At 40.2% G+C, this 20,641-nt stretch overlaps 1 protein-coding gene across 2 annotated transcripts; it reads right to left on the reverse strand.

Annotated features, from left to right (window-relative positions):
* Nucleotides 1-165: 165 nt before the first annotated feature.
* Nucleotides 166-19,664, reverse strand: LOC106569084 (kinesin-like protein KIF2C). Of its 2 annotated transcripts, XM_014140072.3 has the most exons (22): nt 19,406-19,664; nt 17,264-17,358; nt 14,312-14,395; nt 14,152-14,200; nt 14,028-14,060; nt 12,154-12,285; nt 11,807-11,920; nt 11,491-11,591; nt 10,684-10,779; nt 10,544-10,598; nt 10,286-10,448; nt 9,992-10,082; nt 9,814-9,877; nt 8,143-8,234; nt 7,852-7,994; nt 5,220-5,424; nt 3,912-4,022; nt 3,539-3,606; nt 3,370-3,466; nt 2,374-2,457; nt 682-775; nt 166-530 (listed from the first exon to the last, which is right to left on the reverse strand). In XM_014140072.3, the coding sequence occupies exons 1-22, from the start codon at nt 19,464-19,466 to the stop codon at nt 454-456; spliced, it is 2,109 nt and encodes a 702-aa protein (XP_013995547.1). In that variant the 5' UTR covers nt 19,467-19,664; the 3' UTR covers nt 166-453. The 2 variants fall into 2 exon arrangements, with proteins under 2 accessions (XP_013995547.1, XP_013995548.1); XM_014140073.3 differs by lacking the exon at nt 14,028-14,060.
* Between the last annotated feature and the right edge of the window lie 977 nt (nt 19,665-20,641).

Here is a 20,641-nt window from a genome sequence, read left to right on the forward strand (position 1 = left end):
GATGTGCACGGGTCATCCACCAGCGGTCTTGGTTGATGTCATGGGGCTAGAACGCAGCTCCGTGGTATGGCATGTATACAAACACAGGGAAACACATTTAAACTTCTTAAAGGAAATTAAAGAGCATTAGCCAAATTGTTGGTTGATAAATGCTACAAAACAACATATTGGTAAAGACCTTTATTATATTCACAAATCATTTAAATGCTGGACAAATCTCCAGTTTGAATACAAATCAATTTAAAACATGAACTGTTAACATAGTTTCATGGAGATCTATGGTATGTAGTGAGAGGCTTTACAAGTTAGAGGTAATGTTTATGTACCATTAAATGAAAGTCAGCAGAAGGGAATTTATGCCCAATTGAACCCTTGCACAATAATGAGTAGTTACTGCATGATAAAACTTGTTAGAACATTATTTCCAAGTGAACAAGTAGAGGGATGTTCCTCTCAGCAATAACCTGATTTGGGTGACATCCTTGCCAGTCGCTCTCCATCAATGGCAGACTGCAATGCCAGGACCGTGTCTGTGAAAAAAATAAAAATCAGCCAAGGCCACAGTGTTATAAAAGCTAGATAATACTTGGGATCAACATTGGCTTCAGACCTCAGGTTAGGCTGAGAATCTGTTGTTGATGGAATTACAAATGTAGCTGGTTTGTTAACACATCCACACACCCAGTAATTTTCTTGCGTAGTCCACAATATCAGTTGCCCCAGCCTCAATGTCATATGATGGCATCTCCATTAGCTTGATAATGTTACTTGCTCCCTGTACAACAGATAACAAGACAGACAGTTAAATAAAATAGTCATTACACAGTATCATTTCAAATTTTTAACACTACAGTTATTTGTTATTTCAAGTCCAGTTGCAGTGATGAACTTTTCAGCCACTTGTCCTTTGGACAAGTAGGACAGATTTTTTTACTTGTCCAAAAGCTCAAATCACTTGCTCCCTCACCCCCAAAAAAAGGTCTAACACCATGGACCAAAAAGGTGATTGAAAATGTTGTATGATGCAAGGAACCACTACACAGAATAACCATTAATATCACTGGTATTGACAATGGTAGGCTGCTGGTCTCTGATCCCATGTACTATAGATCTCCTGCCGTTGAGGCCTTGAGCAAGGCACTTAAACCCCCCCCCCCCAAAACTAAATAACAGCACTGACAGGCTACTGTATAAAACGCATTGGGTGCATCAACCCTTTATCTGGAGAGCTACTGGGGGTGCAGGCTTTTGATCCAACCATGCTTAAACACACCAGACTCAGCTTATCTGTTGAGCAGCTGATTGTTCAAGCAGGCCTGGAGCAAAAGCCTGCACCCCCAGTATCTCTCGTGGATTCTCCAGGAGGGTTGGTCACGCTGCAACATTATTTTACAACCAAGTACTTTTAGTCTTATAAAATAATTCCCTCATTCAACCAACTAGGGATCAAATGGCTAAGGTGGACGAGGTAGCTAACAAAAGACGTTTATCTATTGGTAAGGTTACATTTTTCGGTGCTCATGGGAGATCTTGACAGCATAGGAGTTACTTGTCAATTAGGCTATTCCAAGAATATTTTGTCAGAATTACATGGCTAGTATTTAATAGTGGAGAATGCTAGCCAATTTTGAGTGCTTGAGAGACTGTTTTAGAACCAGAGTATGCAGCATTGGTTTCATCAACTGTGTTTTGGCCAGTTGCAGTTAAACAATAGTGCCAGTGAAAAGTTATTTTAGGACATGGGACATGACATTAATGCATGCTAACAGCTAAATAGTTAATTAGTGAGATAACCAGTTCAAAACATAGTGTAGGTTGGCTGGTTATCATCTAGTTAGTCTGCTGTATGTCATTATTTTACCTGTTGCACAAATGTCTTGTTCGCTCACTCCTCTGGTGCACTGACTCAAACGCAGGTGATGCACACACTATGACTTTTCCAGGATTTTCATTGTTAACCAAAACTTTGCTATAACTGGGCAAATAACTCACTAGCAATTATCAACAAATGTGCAAACGCGGCTAGGCTCATTTTGACCTCAAAAACACATCTGGCAACTGCATGATTGAAAGACAGCTCGTGACTGTCAATGCAGGCCTACAATAAATATACTCTGATGCGTTCTGCAGAGATTGAGAGGACAGTAAGTAAAACATCACATCTGTAGGACACTTTGATCTAATTATGATCGGAGTAGCCTAATTGTTTGACAGCGATTTTTATTTGTTTTTTTTTACTTGTCCGCTCAGACAACTTAAATCTATAATCTGCCTGTCCAACAATTTGTTTTACTTGCCCTGGACAAGCATTAATGTCAAGCCCTGCAGTTGCATCAAATTATATTGCAATTTGGGACAGAGGTATAGGTATACCGTCAACTCCTCGTGCACCCTCTCCTCCAGCTCAGAAACCTGGGATATGGCCTCATACACGTCAGTCATGGGTACAATGGAGTCCTGCAAAGACCAGAAGTTAATAACATTCTCAGTTTAGTACTAATATACATATTTTTTTAAAGGAACTCAGACCAGCTTTAAACGTACTCTTGAAAGTAGTAATAGAACGCACAAGGTGCAATTTCAAAGTTGGGTAGTGCATCAGCTCCTCGTCTGCCATTGCATACTTTAGAGTTATTTATAACCGGTCAGAAATGTCCAGATCAAGTAGCCATGTCATCTAACGTTTTTTTGATTTCGTTTTTTTTAGCCCATAGATATTGTTGTAATGTTTTTGTCACTAAAATATCACATGAATACACATTAGACTTATCAAAATGTATATAATTGCAATAAAAAGTTTGCAGGTTTAAAGCTAAGTTCTCTCCAACAACAAGAGGGGGGGTTTTAATTTGACTAGGCAGCCAGTTAAGAACAAATTCTTATTTACAACGACTGCCTACCCCAGCCAAACCCTAACGACGCTGGGCCAATTGTGCGCCGCCCTATGGGACTCCCAATCATGGCTGGTGATACAGCCTAGAATTGAACCAGGGTCTGTAGTGAAGCCTCCAGCACTGAGATGCAGTGCCTTAGACCGCTGCGCCACTCAGGGTGTGAACAGTTTGTGTCATGAACAGTGCTTGTGCCCATAGAAATAGACATGGCACGTGCACAGGGTGGGCACGGGATGTTCCCCAATGCTGGAAGAGCCCCCCCCACCAGAGTGAAAAAGTTTGGGAACCCCTGCTATAACACACTGAAGAACAGGAAGTATCCGGCATGATCTCTTTTTAAAAGCCTCATTAGCACAGTCTGTCCTCTGAGGACCAATCAGTGGTAAGCAACTAAACAGGGGTTGCATCTTATTCCCTATATAGCGCTCTAATTTCAACCAGTGCCCATGAGGGGCCCAGGGTCTTTTGAGCTCACCTCTTCTGATGAGGAGCTGTCCTCCACTTCCATCTCATCAATGTTCTTGGGAAGATCCGCATCATTCATCTTTAACGTTCCATTCAGTTCCTTCACTCTAACAATAAATAAAAAGTTACATTTAGGCCTACTACTGGAAATTCCGATCGATCAATTGTTTTGACAGTACCTGTCTGCATAGCGTAGTGTGTTTACAGTGGAATCGCATGAGGACATTCCAGGAGACACCATTGCAATCTGGAAAATAAGAAAACCAATAAACAAACAATAACATTATGGCAAATATTATGTCTACCGTCTAGTAATGTAGGGAGAGGGAAGGCCAATATTTTAACTTTAAATAAAACAATGTTTAAAAAAAAGAAAATGGTGAGCACATTTTCCTTTTCAAGAGGGAAAAGAGGGGGGGGGGGGGGGGGGGGGGGACCACCACAGCTTAGCCTGGTCCCAGATCTGTTGCTTCTCGTGACAACTCCATTGCTCTCATTATCAAGCACATGTGCATCTACAGCTAAAACCCAAAGAAAGGAGACAAGCCTTACCATGCATGTCCTGGAGTTCTCGCCGATGAAGGAGTCTCGGAGTACCTGTGTCAGCTTGCTCATCCTGAAGGGGATGTGGTGGCTGTCCATCCCCAAGGAGCGAATGCATTCCTACAGGGAGAGGAGGGAGCAAGCAGGGTTTAGACTAGGGGTGTCAAACATACAGATCCCATTAAATCCAGCACGTGGGTGGTTTGTGCAAAAAAAATGTAATCATTTGTTTATTATGAGAGAAATGACTAAAACCTAGGGGTGAACACCTTTCCCATTCAAGACAACTCGATACATAGGCTCAATACGATGAACGTTTTGGTTTGAAACGATTCAGTGCGATTTGGTTTGATTAGAGAATGAATCGATGCGATTTGGTTCGATATGATTCGATGCAGTAACATCTAATTCATTTTCCATTCCAAATCTGCTGCTGGGCCTCCTGAGCTGGATCTGTCCAAGCTGACTTCTCTGCGTGCGTAAATGATGCATGTCTATACTACTCTATGTAGGCACCTAATCTGAGCCCATTACCACCAAAACATTTGAATAGAAGATTTGTAATGTTTGAATCTATAATTCAATCGATATTGAAAAGGGAATCTCATGCTTAACTGAATACTTGTGGCCATTATTACGACGCATGTCATTAATTTCACAATGTAAGAAATCAACATTTGAACAATGGACAATTGCTCTTTTGGATGGCAATTTATGAGAATTCAGTGTAATTTTCTTTTATCGGCATAAAACAGTATATCGGCAGATGTATCATATAGGTAAGCATATAGGTAAGCTTTAACCCCCAAAATCCGGTCACAAAAAAAAAAAAGAATTGGTCAGGCTCTACTCCGGACCTCGGGGAAGATCGAACACAGCCTGCAAGGCAAAATGAGTTTGACACCCCTGGTTTAGAGTGAGTAAGGAGCTGCAGCTCACAGCATGGTTACATTTAGAAAGAAACCCTCCACAGAATTAGCTCCTCACTGAATATTCTCAAATCATACACACTTAAACTCATTTTAGGTTAAGATATTTTTTACATTGATACCACTGGTGACATTGCCAACACATTTCTGAAAGGTTTTGCTGTACATACAGGTGGTGCATGCCTGCTATATGATCATATTCACAAAACGGAAGAAAACTGACCGCAGAGGGACTAACTGAACATGTCCAATAAAAATAAAAATGTCAGTTTCCATTTTCCGTTGCAGAACGTTTTGCTACCACGTGTGCACTAATGAATAGGACCCAGGTAAAAGGGAAGTCTAAAGAGTGAGAATGAACAGACAGTAGGCTAGTAGTTGTATTCACCTTGAGAGCCAGCAGGCTGCGGTTGATCTCGGCCGTCTCTACGAGGGTCTGTCTGTTGCTGCTGCGAACATCAATGCCCCTCTCGTTTCCCGCCAGGTCCACCAGGGAGAACTTCCCGTGCACCTGGTTCCTCCTCCGCAGGATCACCTGCAGGATGGCGTGGGAGCGAGACGAGTTGGCATTGGCTGACGTCTGGCCGGACGTCCTGAGAAAGAGGTGTGTCAGATCATTACTCCCAAGTTATTCACTACGCTGAAGTTAATATATCGGCAGGGGTGAAAGTAAAGTGGTGCGGTACGTCAATCCGACAAAAATAAATAGTGGGGGTACGCCGTACCGGTAAAAGATAAGCCTGTCACAATAATGAAAACAAAATGTCAAGAAAACTGTAGGTTAATAAACCATTAGTCATCATTACCACAAGTCAGAGGCATGAAAAATTTGCGAATAGACTTGAATGGGTGGTATAGTTTACACTCCAACATGCGATGTGGTTTGATGAGAACATTGACATTTTGCCAAGGCAGAGATGAGTGGCCGAAAGCGAACGGGGACAGCAGTGGAGGCATTAATTCTGTCCTGATGACAATCGCCAAATGTCTTTACACGTCTCTTTCCATTGACCTATTGTTTGGAGGCTTGAAATATGTTGCGAGTGAAGGAACGTGCGCGGGTAGTCTAGTAAAAGGAGCCCTTTGAAGTTACTGACAATCAGATTAAAATAATGTGACTGGTAATACATTTTAAAAAGTCAAATCTTGATGACTCGGCCCACAGACATGCTATTGAATTAATAGGGAATTTAAATAGAACTCTATGATTAGGTCCCACAGCAGGCCCGCCCATTAGGCAGCTGCCTAGAGTGGCAGTTTGATGAGGGCGGCATTTTCCGACCTAAAAACTGACCAACAACACATCACATTATTCTGCCCAAAAACAATGACAACTTCTCACCCAGTGGCATTAGGGCTATATAGATGAGCGCTGATGCCGCCCCATGATAAGCAGTGCCCACTTTGCCAAAGGCAGGGTGCAAATATTTAGCTTGTCCATGCCCAGCAATCCCTTGGAGAGGCGTGTTGGAGAGACGCAGCCCTGCAGTACTCCAGCAAATTCATTTAACATAGGCTAAATGATGTAGCCTACAGTAGAAAGAGTATTACCATATGTGGTTTTTCTGTAGCACATAGACTGGAGACCAAATGTATTACCATATCACCAGAGACATTTTTTTAATCATTAACTTATGAGGAGAGTGTGCAGGAGAAAGTCAACTAAAAAGGCAAACATCAGCTTTGGAGCGGATGTGGCATAATCAGAAGTGGAAAGCAAACAGTGCAGAAAATAATTCATTTAAACAATAGTCTTCATTTTAATTTCGACTTAACTAACAAAAGGGCTTTGTTGGAGCTTATTTCTTCCTATAAAAACACAAATTAAGTAGGTCTACCTGTTTGACAGACTCAATTTAGCTATCCATAGATTTGTCAGTATAGCCAAATCCTCCAATACTATCACCATGCACTCAGTATAGACTGAGGACTTGGTGTTTGGTTAAAACCAGGACTCTAAATTGTGTGAGGATATGCCATACCCTTTCTTAAATAGCAAAAGGGACTTCATATTTTGAAATAAATAAAAAAGTATCCAGATAATATAAAAAGTGTTTTATAACAATGCTTAACTCCATGATGCCCGATGATAGAAACAAGCTTTAAAATGGCCACAAAAGATGTGACTGATGCATATGGGGATATATTGATTAGTTTCTATGACTTTCTGAAGCGGAGCTGCAGCCTTAAATATTTTAGGAGATCAAATGTACTTTGCTCTTTTGTCCCCATTAATTGAGCTTTTCACTTTCTGAAAAGAGAAGATGCTTAATGATTGAGAAAATCAATAATAGGATATGTCATGGATATTGAAATGATTTATATAGTCTACTAACCAGATGTGTTAAAAGTAGTTTAAATTTGTAGCACAGGCATATGAATGGGCTGCTATTATGTTGCTCTGCTGCCTATTAGGTGAGAAATAAATTGGCCCAAGACCAAACCTACTGCCAGCCCCTGCTGTATCCTACAATACTCTAGTTTAGCGGGGATAGGAGGGGGGCAATTTTGTCTCTTCTAGGGAGGCAGAGCGTACAGGGCCATAATGCCGCAGTTTTTAAATTTATTTTTTACAGTGCACACACAGGAGGTCCCATACTGAGAAGAAATGTCTGGAGACAGGAAAAGACTTAGAGAAAAGATAAGCAGTGCTCCGATGCAATGCTGCTTGCTTTTCTTTCCTCTTCTGAGAAAGATATTGGTGCCATATGTCAAAAAACAACCAAGAACACAACACACACGGTTTACAAAGTCAAGAGAGAAAGATAAAAGGGGCCTGTTCAGGAGGGCGCAATGTTACAGAACGTTCAGATAGAAAAGTATAATGTAGAACAGATAATCGTCTATCAAGTAGAATAGGTAATCATGTCAACCATAAGAATTTGTTCTTAACCGACTTGCCTAGTTAAAAAAAACATTCATTACGCTTCTATCTGTAAAGTTCTGAGTGTTCAACCTCACTGAACACACCCTGGGTGGAGTAAAAAATAAAAAAAATTAAAAAAAAAAGTAGTGTGTACCTGCATGCACTGCCCATCTCAATCATCTTGATGACGTCTTCAGCACACGAAACGTACATCTCCTGCAGGCCGACCACCTGGACCTGTTGTTTCTCATCCTCTAGCACTCGCAGCTTGGCCTTCTTGTTCAGCAGATCAAATACCTGAGGAGTAAGCAAGTGTGTTAGCAAAATGTCAAGTGAGTCTTCTCTACACTTTTGTCCTATTATCATGGATTCTCCACCCAAAGAAAACGTCAACCATCCAAACCACCAAGCTGCTTGAGGAGCACTGTGAGCATTTCCTTCTCACCTTGCTGTTGTAGATCTCAAAGAAGGTCACGTAGGGACACAAGTCCAGACTGGAATATCTCCTCTGCTTCAGGAGGGCGAACACATCCTGAGCTGAAGAACAAATAAGAGGAACAAGGAGTTACAAGACACTGAAAGACATCATTGAACTATGTCCTAAGTAAAGGTTATTCACATATAACCTTCACGTACAAAACCTTTTACTTTGTATCTAAAATGTGAGGTGGACAGATCTATTCCTTAGTAGTGATCTCAGAAATATCTAGGACTATCAAAATATTTCCTAATCAAATAAGTTAATTGCACGCGTAAACAGGTTAGCAGATGTTATAGTGGGTACAGCAAAACACGTGGTTCTAGCTCCTAACAGTGCAGTAAAAATGTAAGACAACTACCAAAATCTATTTAAAAAAATTTAAGAATCAAAGGATACCTCATAGGGATGCGCATATTTCCCTTTAAAGACGTTTCAGTAAAAAAAAAAAAAAAAAAAAAAAAAAAAAAATTGGTTCAATATGATTCAATAGGTGTTGCATAAACATCTAATTTCCATTCTAAATCCATATCTGCTCCTGATGGAGCTTATGAGCTAGGCCTCTCTGAACTGACCGTGTGTGGAAATGATTTATACGTCTATGGTGCATGTAGGCACCGGAGCTGAGCCATAAGGGAAACTTGGTATCTAGCCAGCAGCGTTGCAGTTTAACACAAACCTGTCTTGCCCATTCACTCTTTCCAAGAGACTGACCAGCTGAATGCTATGATCCCTTATTGATGTCACTTGTTAAATCCACTTCAAATCAGCGTCGATGAAAGGGATTTTTAAGCCTCGAGACATGGATTGTGTGTGTACCATCGAGGGTAAATGGGAAAGACAAAAGATTTAAGTGCCTTTGAACAGGGTATGGTAGTCAGTGCAAGGCACACCGGTTTGTGTCAAGAACAGCAATGCTGCTGGGTTTATTAGGAAGGTGTTAATGTTTTGTACACAATCCATATCTCAAGGTTTAAAAATCCTTCTTCAACCAGTCTCTTCCCCTTATTCTACACTGATTGAAGTGGATTTAACAGGTCACATCAATAAGGGATCATAGCTTTCACCTGGTCAGTCTCATGTAAAGAGCAGGTGTTCCTAATGTTTTGTACACTCAGTGTATAGCACAACTTAGGATTTCACACAGTCTCATAAATCGAATGGTTTAGACCTTTTGGAAGTTGACAGATTCAGAGAGAGCTAATCTTGTTCTCTCAGTTGGACCATGCAGTACGGGTGGCAAAAGTATCCCGTGGCAGATGGCTATATAGGTCCGCTAATACAGGACTATTAAAGTCCCAGTGTGCTACTTTTGTGAACAATATATATATATATATATTTTTTATTAATGGTGTGATGCAGCACCCCTACATCCCACAGCTGTGCTTGAAGATCAATGACTGAAAGAAATTTAAGCAAAACAATTACATGAACCCGTGATTCGTAAAATTTGAATCTATTTTCTGACCGTTGCATGCTACATTTGGATCGGTTAGGAGTCCCACCTAGATCAATACTCTCATGTCTTAAACATGTGAACCAGGGACCGATGCGTAACGGTGAATTGTTACATCCCTAATAACTAAGCCAAAAATGTAATGTTGTTGAAGCCAATAGCAGGGAGACATAATGAATTACCTGCCATGGCATAGATCCCTTTCGCACTGTTCTGGCTTTTCCCTGAAAAATCTCCTCCCATTGTCTGGATGGGGTAAAAGACAGGTACAAATTTTACATGACATGTTAAAAAAAATCTGGTGGACTTTGAGACAAAACTGCTCTAGTGTCAGCCTGTCAGGTAAACGGTAAGACTTACATGAGTTTTACCACTTCCAGTTTGTCCGTAAGCAAAACAAGTTGCCATCCCACCGTCGAAGATGGTCTGGACAAGGGGCTTGGCAGTGAACCTACCAGTGAAAAATATTAGTATATAACCATCTTGCAAAAACAAGTAATGATGATACAAACTTCATACAAAAGAACATACTTGCAAAGGTTATTTGAACAGAATTTAAAAATTGTAAAAAAAAAAATTTAAATCAGCAAATTGTAAAATAACCCTGATAGAGAAAAACAGAACACTTGTTTAGAAACCAATAAATGTGAATACCTGTACACTAAGTCATTGGTGGATGACTCGTCAAAGGAGTAGTCGAAATGGAAGACCTGGTTGTCAAGGTACTTTGTCAGGTCCACTTTCTGCTTGGGCTCATGAAGGAGCAGCGTTCCATTACCAGGGATAGAAACCACATCAATATCTTTCTTAGTCACCTCTAAGACAACCACACATAGAAAGTCAACATGAGAAGCTGCTTGGTGGATACAGGTCAGTCAGATAAAAGTTTTAGTTTGGTCAATTAAAAGTAACCTTTATTGTTGAGAGGACGCTTGCGAACGCACACACAAATTCTATGAGCTTCAACCTGTGAATCAAAAAGAAAATGACATAGCTGATAAACACTAGTTAAGAAAGGCCTCCCACATTTGAATTCTTCTCCTCCATCTTACCGTATCAGACAGAGATAAAGGGAGTACTTCCAAGGTCTCTCTAAACTCTTCAATCATCTGGTAAAACTGCTTGTTCGGTCGATTTGTGTCTTCAAACTACAGCGAGCAGAAATACATGTAACAGAGAAAGTGATGGGTAGTATTTAATATTGCCAATACATTAGTAAAGGCTTTTAATGTGTCCACAACTTCAAATGAAAATAAAAGGAGGAAATTGACAGTACGTCCGATCTACAAAAATAATTAACGCAGGACATGGGCCAATAGTACTAGGTAAACAGACAGTGGCCGTGTCTTAATACCCATACTAGAGTACTACATACTCAAACTGCAAACTAATTTCGGTGTTTGATCTAGTAGAACCCACTTGTCTTTTCCAACTCATGTGTTTGGCAACAGCTGATAATCAGATAAATTGACACGCTGTACCAAAATTAACAAATGGCGAAGTCATTGCAAGTACACATTAGGAGTACCATTTTCAAAATGTCACATATTATAAAACTTTATTTTCTCGCATACCATTTAGTCATGACCTCGACTAACCTGTACCCCCGCACATTGACTTGGTACCGGTAGCCCCTGTATATAGCCTCGTTATTGTTGTCATTTTATTCTGTTACTTTCTTTTTTGCAAATATTTTTTTTTTAACTCCATTTCTTGAACTGCATTGTTGGTTAAGGGCTTTTAAGTAACATTTCACGGTAAGATCGACACTGTTGTATTCGGCGCATGTGAAAAAATGTTTATTTGACTAATATGGGTATTCGGACATGGCCACTGTCTCATGTGATCAAATCTCTTACTTTTCCTTTCTTGGGCACCATATCCAAGCTCTTGACTGCATTGGACAATCTTTTGTTCACTGGTTTGCTCATGTCTTGGGGTAGCACTGATCTCCGTCTGCCTGATAGAGTGAAGTATCTAACGTGATGAAGATGCTCACAAAAGACAGCAGGGCGTCTCATACTAGGATCAGGTCCCCCGATCTATTTAATCTTATTCATTGTGATCTACAAGGCAAAACTGATCCTAGATCAGCACTCCTCTTATGAGGCTATTTAAAAATACAGGCCCAGGGAAATTAACATAGTGATGTGACTCAAAGTTCCTAAAGCTCACTTGAGGTGACTGAGGAAACACTCTTGGCCTCATTCTCCTTCAGGGCCTCATTGACTGGGGGCAGGACAGCAGTTGGTCTCTGACTGTTCCTCTTCCTCTCTCGGTTGGGTACACCTGGAAAATGAAGCATGATGACAAAGGTGAATATCAAGAGGTCTCCGAGTCACTGAGTGAAGCATTCAGAGGGTAATGGGATAAATTATGCCAGTATGTTTGTGCCTTCATGCCAACTCCTTGTCACACCAAACAAAGGCTTGACAATGACTACAATGGAGTTGGCAAGAGCACAAACAGATCTGGGACCAGGCTAAAGGCAATAAGTCAGAAATCATTGAGGCACCCCCCACCTGAAGCTTTGAGGACAGAGGGTGGATACTCTGAAGACTGGGAGTCATGCTTAGTCTTAGCAGCAAGCTCAGAGACAGGAGCAAGGGTCCGGAACAAGCATGTCTGCCGTGTAGACTTTCTTGGAAGTGAAACTGAGAGGAAATTAGTACATTTACCACTACAGTTAAATGAAGTAGATTAATAACTCCTGTTCATCATCCTACTGATCCCAACACTAGACACCAAACCATAAAAATAATGATTTATATGTAGTCCTATTAAACAGATGGCCACCTTCATACCACCACTAATAAGTGGGTTCAATTTTAGTTGGGTGAATCTGGCATGCCATAATCAAATGAGAATTGCAGCAAATGCATTCTTTTGATTTCAACACAAGCTGTAAAACAGAGATGAAGCAGAAACAGTGCCGTGTTAAAAAGAGAAAAGCAGACAGTAGCTTTGGGAATGACTTCAGTGCTTATTAGAAGGAATTATGGTGAGTTTGTGGAAACAAAGAACACATACTACTAGTATGCTAAGAAATAAGATCCAAATCACTGAGTCTGCATTTCACTAGAAAGAGTGATAGTAACACAGACTGCTTACGGTCACTATTCGAATTATATAGACATATTTACACGGTCTTTTGGAACCCATCACATAAGGAACCCTTCGTCACAAAATGGCATTCTTTACTGAACAAAAATATAAAAACAACAAGTGTTGGTCCCATGTTTCATGAGCTGAAGTAAAAGATCCCATACATTTTTCACATGCACAATTTTGTGCAGAAATCTGTTTACATCCCTGTTAGTGAGCATTTCTAATTTGCCAAGATAATCCATCGACTTGACAGGTGTGGCATATCAAGAAGCAAATTAAACAGCATTATCATAACACAGGTGCACCTTGTGCTGGGGGCAATAAAAGGCCACTAAAATGTGCTGTTGTGTAACACAATACCACCGATGTCTCAAGTTCAGGGAGCATGCATTTGGCATGCTGACTGCAGGAATGTCTACCAGAGTGGTTGCCAGAGAATTGTAATGTTAATTTATCTACCATAAGCTGCCTCCAACAGCATTTTAGAGAATTTGGCGTCACAACCGTAGACCACGTGTAACCACACCAGCCCAGGATCTCCACATTCGATTGGCTGGGCCTGGCTCCCCAATGGGTATCTCCCCAATGGGTATCCCCATCCATAGATTAGGGCCTAATGAATGTCAACTGACTGATTTCCTTATATGAACTGTAACCCAGTAAATTCATTGAAATTGTTGCATTTATATTTTTGTTCAGTATAGTTTACAGGTAACTGCCAAAATAAATGAAACACCAACAAAGTGTCTTAATAGAGACGTTGGGCCACCACGAGCCAGAACAGCTTCAATGCCCCTTGGCATAGTTTCTATAAGTGTCTGGAACTCTATTGGAGGGATGCAACACCATTCTTCCACGAGAAATACCATAATTTAGTGTTTTGCATTCTAGTTGGAAACAGTACACTCCACATTAATCAGTTATGTACAGAAAACATACGGTCCCACTTTTGAAACAAGGGCATGTCCACTCAACCCCACTAGTAAGTAAAGACAAGAGTAAAATTATTGTGCACCTGAAGATGGAACCACATAATGGCCTGTATCTTCAAATCAAGGTATCACACTGCCCACAGGGAGCCCCATTCTGATATTTTGCCCAATTATTGGCAAAAAATCTGATCTGATAGGTCAAAGGCCCAATTAGTGTCAGAAGATCAGAATTTGGTTGCCTATGTAAACACAGCTTAAAGTATGTGTGGAAATAGGCCTATATGATGTGATTCCATCTCATATAAAGTGATTTAGCATATGATTTGCTTAGAGAAGAACATGCATTGCATGCAAACCTGTCTCCTCAGGAGGACCCGCTGGAGTAGAAGCTTATGAAGGAAATATCCAAAATTAACCATCAAACCCACACCAATGAAATCCACACTTAAGACATACTAGAACTAGGCAAAAATCACTTACGACTGGAAGGAGGAGGGACCCCGGATGAACGAAGACGGCTTTCAAATTTCTGGAGAAAAATCACACAGGCAAACATCGCTCCTGACGTTAGGACCACAAACTTTCAAATGAATGTACTTTGAACCTCAAGTTCCTAGGTCCATCCCTAGAGTACGCTTACCTTCTCTGGAAGAGCAGGTATATTAGCTGGTTTCATGTGCTCAAAAAGCTCTTTGTTCAGGGACCATAATTCATTCATTTCAAGCTAAAGAGCAAAGGGCAGGAATAGTAGTATGTCAACAATCAGTTTCAGTTGACAAGACTTACAGCACATAGTATCTTTCATTGATCAAGCTACGCTAACATCCGTTAGTATTTTGTTAATTACGGCACCGTTGACATGTCAGCAGTAAAGTTTACAAGATGGAGCATTTTCAGTACAAAGCAAGAAGTGTGACGATGCAAAATGCATAATCATGACACTTGTTGAATTGTACATAACAGGCTAAACTCCACAGTGAAGGAAGTTCACCACAGAGTGGAATTTAGTCCAATATCTGTACAGGGATGAAAACTGGTGAGGGCCCAAAAAGGTGTCACTTTTTTCTATTGCACTGAAACATGTAAAAGAAATCCCTGATAGGGGGAAATACAGGTTAACTAATTAAACAAAGAATATGATATACATGATCAGTCTGTGTGTAAAATAAAAAGTGGTTAATGTGAACCTAACTCACAGCTAAACAAATGTTATAAGCAATGTTATTTGTTGCCTAGACTTCACTGCAAATGACACTCAAGCCTTGAGAAAAAAACAATACACTAAAATTGCTGTTAGCCATGACAGCCTTTATAATAGAACGCTTGTGGCACTTGGGAAAAAACATCTTAAGTAGAAATAGAATGAAACAATATTTTTGCTCTATTATAGTGGCCATTATAGTAGACGTCGATCAAGTACACAAGGCTACATGTGTGCAAAAATAACATTCAACGAGTAAAACATTTAATAATCCCCCCCCCACACACGCGTTACTGTTACACCATGGCCTTTTTTGCCTTTACCTCCCTTATCTCACCTCATTTGCTCACATTATATACAGACTTATCTTTCTACTGTATTATTGACTGTTTGTTTTACTCCATGTGTAACTCTGTGTTGTTGTGTCGAACTGCTTTGCTTTATCTTGGCCAGGTCGCAGTTGTAAATGAGAACTTGTTCTCAACCTGCCTACCTGGTTAAATAAAGATTAAATAAATTAAATAAAACTGTCAAGTTCAACACAACAAAAGCAATATCTTTGGGCTACACTGCATTGTACACTTTCTGCCTGTGGACATCTGTTCTACAATGTGCCAGCAGAGCATGATACCCTTTGTTGGCATAATTGATCTCTTTCAGGCAGAGAGTACACCTGGCATAACTCTTTTAATCCAATGAATTGAAAAAGTGAGGAAGAGGGAAAGTGTGTGGTGTTCCTTTCACCTAGTGGCATCCAGCTTAAGCCAGGCCCAGCTCCACTTGTTTAAAAAGCAACATTTTATTTTCACCTAATTCTCTCATTCTGAAAATTAACCACATTCTGTAAAGGGAAAATATTAGTTAATTAGCTAATTAACAGTCACACAGAATGCCAGGGTCCAGTAAGCAACTAACACGTTATAACTTGAGGAACGGTGTTGTGCCGAAAATCTCCCCTCTGCCAGAATTCTCCACACCTTTGCGTGAAAGCGCACACTCAAGTCAATGCTGCGACTTGCTTGCTAGTTGAGATTTCTGCCCTTCACTCCATTGTCAGTTTAGCCAACATTTCACTGATCTTAGTAGCAGAAAGCATTTTTATTTTATTTGTGTTCTTCAGTGCAGCTGTCAATGATCACGTTAGGCTGCGTTTCATTTTATATGCCGGTTTGATAGCGGGGGAGGCACTAGTAATGTCCGCAGTTTTCGTGTTTGGCTATTAGTCTATTTATAAATCTCTTTGCCAAATTGAAATGTTTATTGCCTGCCTACATTTTAGTCCCTCTATGTTTAATACAACACACACATGAATTATTCATTTTGGTTGCCTATCCTGACATGAAGTTTGTTCTATAGAAAGTATTTGACTCTAGTAACAAAAATAAGGAAATTAGAAGGGGGGATTTCAGCAAGGCCATTTCAGCAAGGCCACCCCCCCACCCCACTTTGGGACTACAAGGCCCCGCACACTTCATAATCATTTTGGTAGCTCATGTTGACCAATAGTGTGCGCCACAAAAAGTATTTGACTCTAGCCACAAAATTAAGGAAATTAGAAGGGGGGGGGGGTTCGGCAAGGCCATTTTCTTGCCTGCCGAAATCCTCCCCCTCTTCTAATTTCCTTAATTTTGTGGCTAGACTCAAATACTTTTTGTGGCACACAGAGTCAAATACTTTCTATAGAACAAACTTCACGTCAGGATAGGAAACCAAAATTAATAATTCATGCATGTGTGTTATATTAAAACAGAGGGAGAAAAATGTAGGCAAGCAATACACATTACAAAACAACTACTAGTCGAATAAGACATGGGAGAGATGATGAATTTTGGCAAAGAGATGTATTTATAGACTAATAGCCAAACCGAAAACTGCAGACATTACTAGTGTCTCCCCGCTATCAAACTTCCATAAAAAATTAAATGAAACGCAGCCTAACGTGATAATTGACGGCTGCCTTGAAGGACACAAATGCTTTCTGCTACTAAGATCCGTGAAATGTAGGATAAACTAACAGAGTGAAGAACAGAAATCTCAACTAGCAAGCAAGTCGCATCAAATGAAGAATTGAGTGTGTGCGTGTTCACGCGAAGGGGTTCGGCACAACAACCGCAAGGAGTCGTATAACGTTACCAGTTAATATAATAGCGAATTGGTTTGGTTACTAACGTTAGCTGTCTGACTTCATTAGCCAGCAAATTTTCACAACAATGAACTCAATTCTTTGATCAGTAAAGTTGGCTCTTGCACAACATTTATCTGGCTAGCAAATGACGTTGGTCACCTATTTTGGATTCAAAACTGCGAACTTCGCCAAAAGGTGACTAGTTTGCATCCCTGAATCAATCTGTAACATAGATAAGGCACTTGTCTTGCTCTCGAGCCACTTACCTCTTTTCCCCTGCAAACAGATTTCTCAAACCATTCAACCATCACAGTACGCTTTGTGGAATCCACAGTTTTGACATTTGCAGGATGCACTCGCCCTGTAAAACACATTTACAAGTAAGTAGTAATATCATGTAAATTACACCCCGTTTGCTAGGCCACACCAACGCCCTAGACCAGAGCTACAGTTCTTTCAGAAAGTATTCACACCCCTTGACTTTTTCTACATGTGTTACAGCCAGAATTTGAAATGTTGTCACTGGCCTACACAAAATACCCCATAATGTCAGTGTAATTATGTTTAACTTTTTTAATTTATTTTTTACACAAATTAATAAAAAAGTAAAGCTTAAACGTCGAGTCAATAAATATTCAACCCATGTTAAGTCAAGAGTAAATAAGTTCAGGAGTAAGAATGTGCTTAACAAGTCACATAGGTTGCATGGACTCACTGTGTAAGTGTTTAACAAAGGTGTAAAGTATTTAAGTAGTAGTTGAAAGTATTTTTACTTAAGTAGTTTGTGGTATTTACATTTGACAACTTTTACTTCACTACATTCCCCCCCCAAAAAAGGATGTACTTTTTACTCCATACATTTTACCTGACACCCAAAAGTACTCGTTACATTTTTAATGCTTAGCAGGACAGGAAAATTGTTTAATTCACACACTTAAAGAGAACATCCCTGGTCATCCCTACTGCCTCTGATCTGGCGGACTCACTAAACACATGCTTTGTAAATTATGTCTGAGTGTTGGAGCGTGCCCCTGGCTATCCGTAAATTGAAAAAATAAAATAGTGCTGTCTGGTTTGCTTAATAAGGAATTTGAAATGATTTATACTTGAGTATATTTTAGGGCCATTTGACCAAGGAGAGTGATGGTGCTGCATCAGATGACCTGGCCTCCACAGTCACCCGACCTCAACCCAATTGTGATTGTTTAGGATGAGTCCGTATGAGTCCGTATCTGATATGACCACCATTTGCCTCATGCAGCATGACACATCTCCGTTATAGAGTTGATCAGGCTGTTGATTGTGGCCTGTGGAATATCGTCCCACTCCTCTTCAATGGCTGTGTGAAGTTTCTGGATATTGGTGGGAACTGGAACATGCTGTAGTACACATCGATCCAGAGCATCCCAAACATGCCCAATGAGTGACATCTGTTGAGAATGCAGGCCATGGAAGATATGGGACATTTTCATCTTCCATGAATTGTGTATAGATCCTTGTGACATGGAGCAGTGCATTATCATGCTGAAACATGAGGTGATGGCGGCAGATGAATGGCACAACAATGGGCTTCAGGATCTTGTCAAGGTATCCATGTGCAATCAAATTGCCATCGAATAAAATGCTATTGTGTTTGTTGTCCGGAGCTTATGCCTTCCCATACCATAACCCCACCATGGGGCACTCTGACGTCAACATCAGTAAACCGCTCACCCACACGGTCTGCTATCTGCCCGGTAAAGTTGAAACCTGGATTCATCCGTGTAGAGCACTTCTCCAGCGTGCCAGTGGCCATCAAAGGTGAGCATTTGCCCACTGAAGTCAGTTATGACGCTGAACCTTTTGTCCCCAGTACAAGGTTCGCCTGTGTAATGATCATGCTTTTTAATATGCCACACCTGCCAGGTGAATGGATTATCTTGGCTATGGAGAAATGCTCACTAACAGGGATGTAAAGAGAAATAAGCTGTTTGTGCATATGGAAAATGGCTGATCTTTTATTTCAGTTCATGAAACCAACACTTTACACGTTGTTCAGTGTAACGTTAGGTCACCTAACTTTATCACTACAACGGCCATAACTAGTAAAAACAAATCAAAGAATTGCTTCATTATCCTATAGTTAGCTGTGTCTACTAGCAGATAACTTAACCACACAAGTAACGTTAACCGCACATGCACCAATAACAATACGCTTTTCGATTATCTTGAGTGGCATTCAAGTAGCTAATTAAATTCGTCGAGTTTAACTTATTCACGTATAACTTACTGACATGCGTTAAAGTGTATTACAACAAATAATGTTGTTCATATTAGCTAGGTAACGTTAAATCATTTGGGAGGTAAATCTGGCTAACTGCAACACTAACAAGCGAAATAAACGAACATAGCTAGCCAAATTAGCTCACCATCGCTTCTTTGGATGTTGACTGAAAGCCCAACAAGAAGGTTCGCCATAGTTGAATCCATGTTAATGCGTGAGCTCACTTGCCAAGTTTTTAAAAGTTATTTACATACAACCTAACATGAGCTGGCTACAGTCAAGCACCAAACAAATCCCAATCAACCGCCAAATGTTTGAAATCCGTTTCTCGTCAGCGGATGAAGTAGAAAAGGGTGATGCTGATTGAAGCAAGGGCGTTCTCAAATATTGCCTATCAGAAAAAGTAGATCGGTAGCCAGATATCTATGTGGTATTATTGCATGTTTTATTAAGCTCAGTGAGTCTAACCAATAACGATACATTTGAACTAATATAGTTTGGACATTGTGAAACATTGTTTGCGTTTCCTGTTTTAAATACAGGTATATGATGTAATGTCATACATAACCACAGTGTGGCAGTAGCTAGCTACTATACAATTTTGGAACCTCTGTCGCTACCAATTGCATGGCATGTTTGTTTGGAACCTCAATAATCAACCATTTGTTACTTTGACTCATTGCAAAGACACTCATTATTTGCTTATTATGTTAGTGTAATAAGTGCATAGGCCTTGAGCTTGATACTCCCAGCCCTGCCTGACCCCCCAAATGTTTTTGGGATCTGCCTTTATGAGGACATCCTTACATTTTTCAGTGTGAATTGAGGGTAGTTACTTTATCTGCCATTTTATCCAGTTGTTTGGGATAATACAGTCATTTTGTTGGGCAATATGGTCAAACTAAAGGGCTACAGTTTGTTCTCTCCTTTATTTGTGGGTGGGTTTGAAAAAATAACTATCCTAATCCATACTTAAAAGTGATTATAAAAAACTATTTACCAATACAGAATGGCCATGAACCATGAAAGCATATTTCCCCTGAGATCAACTAACTGTGGATGATAACCTTATGAGTCTAGATTAGAGGTAGATTAGACTCAATCAAAACCGAACCTGGCCAGAATAGACATATTGTAGCTAAGATTGGGAACAGATGGACTGCGCTTTCTCTGTCAAAACCTCACTGACATGAGTTACAGTATTGGGGAGGGGGTGTTTACTTCATTGAACTCAATGAGCTGTGATGATATTGTAAACATAGTTAGTGATTGCAAATGTGTCTAATAAAAACATTGCATTCAACCTCCCAAATTATTAATGCACTGTTTTTATTGTCAGAAACCACAGAATTCCATGCCTGCAGCTGCACCCAGACAACCT

This window comes from Salmo salar, chromosome 14, assembly GCF_965601325.2.
Source record: "Salmo salar chromosome 14, fSalSal1, whole genome shotgun sequence".
Lineage (NCBI taxonomy): Eukaryota > Metazoa > Chordata > Actinopteri > Salmoniformes > Salmonidae > Salmo > Salmo salar.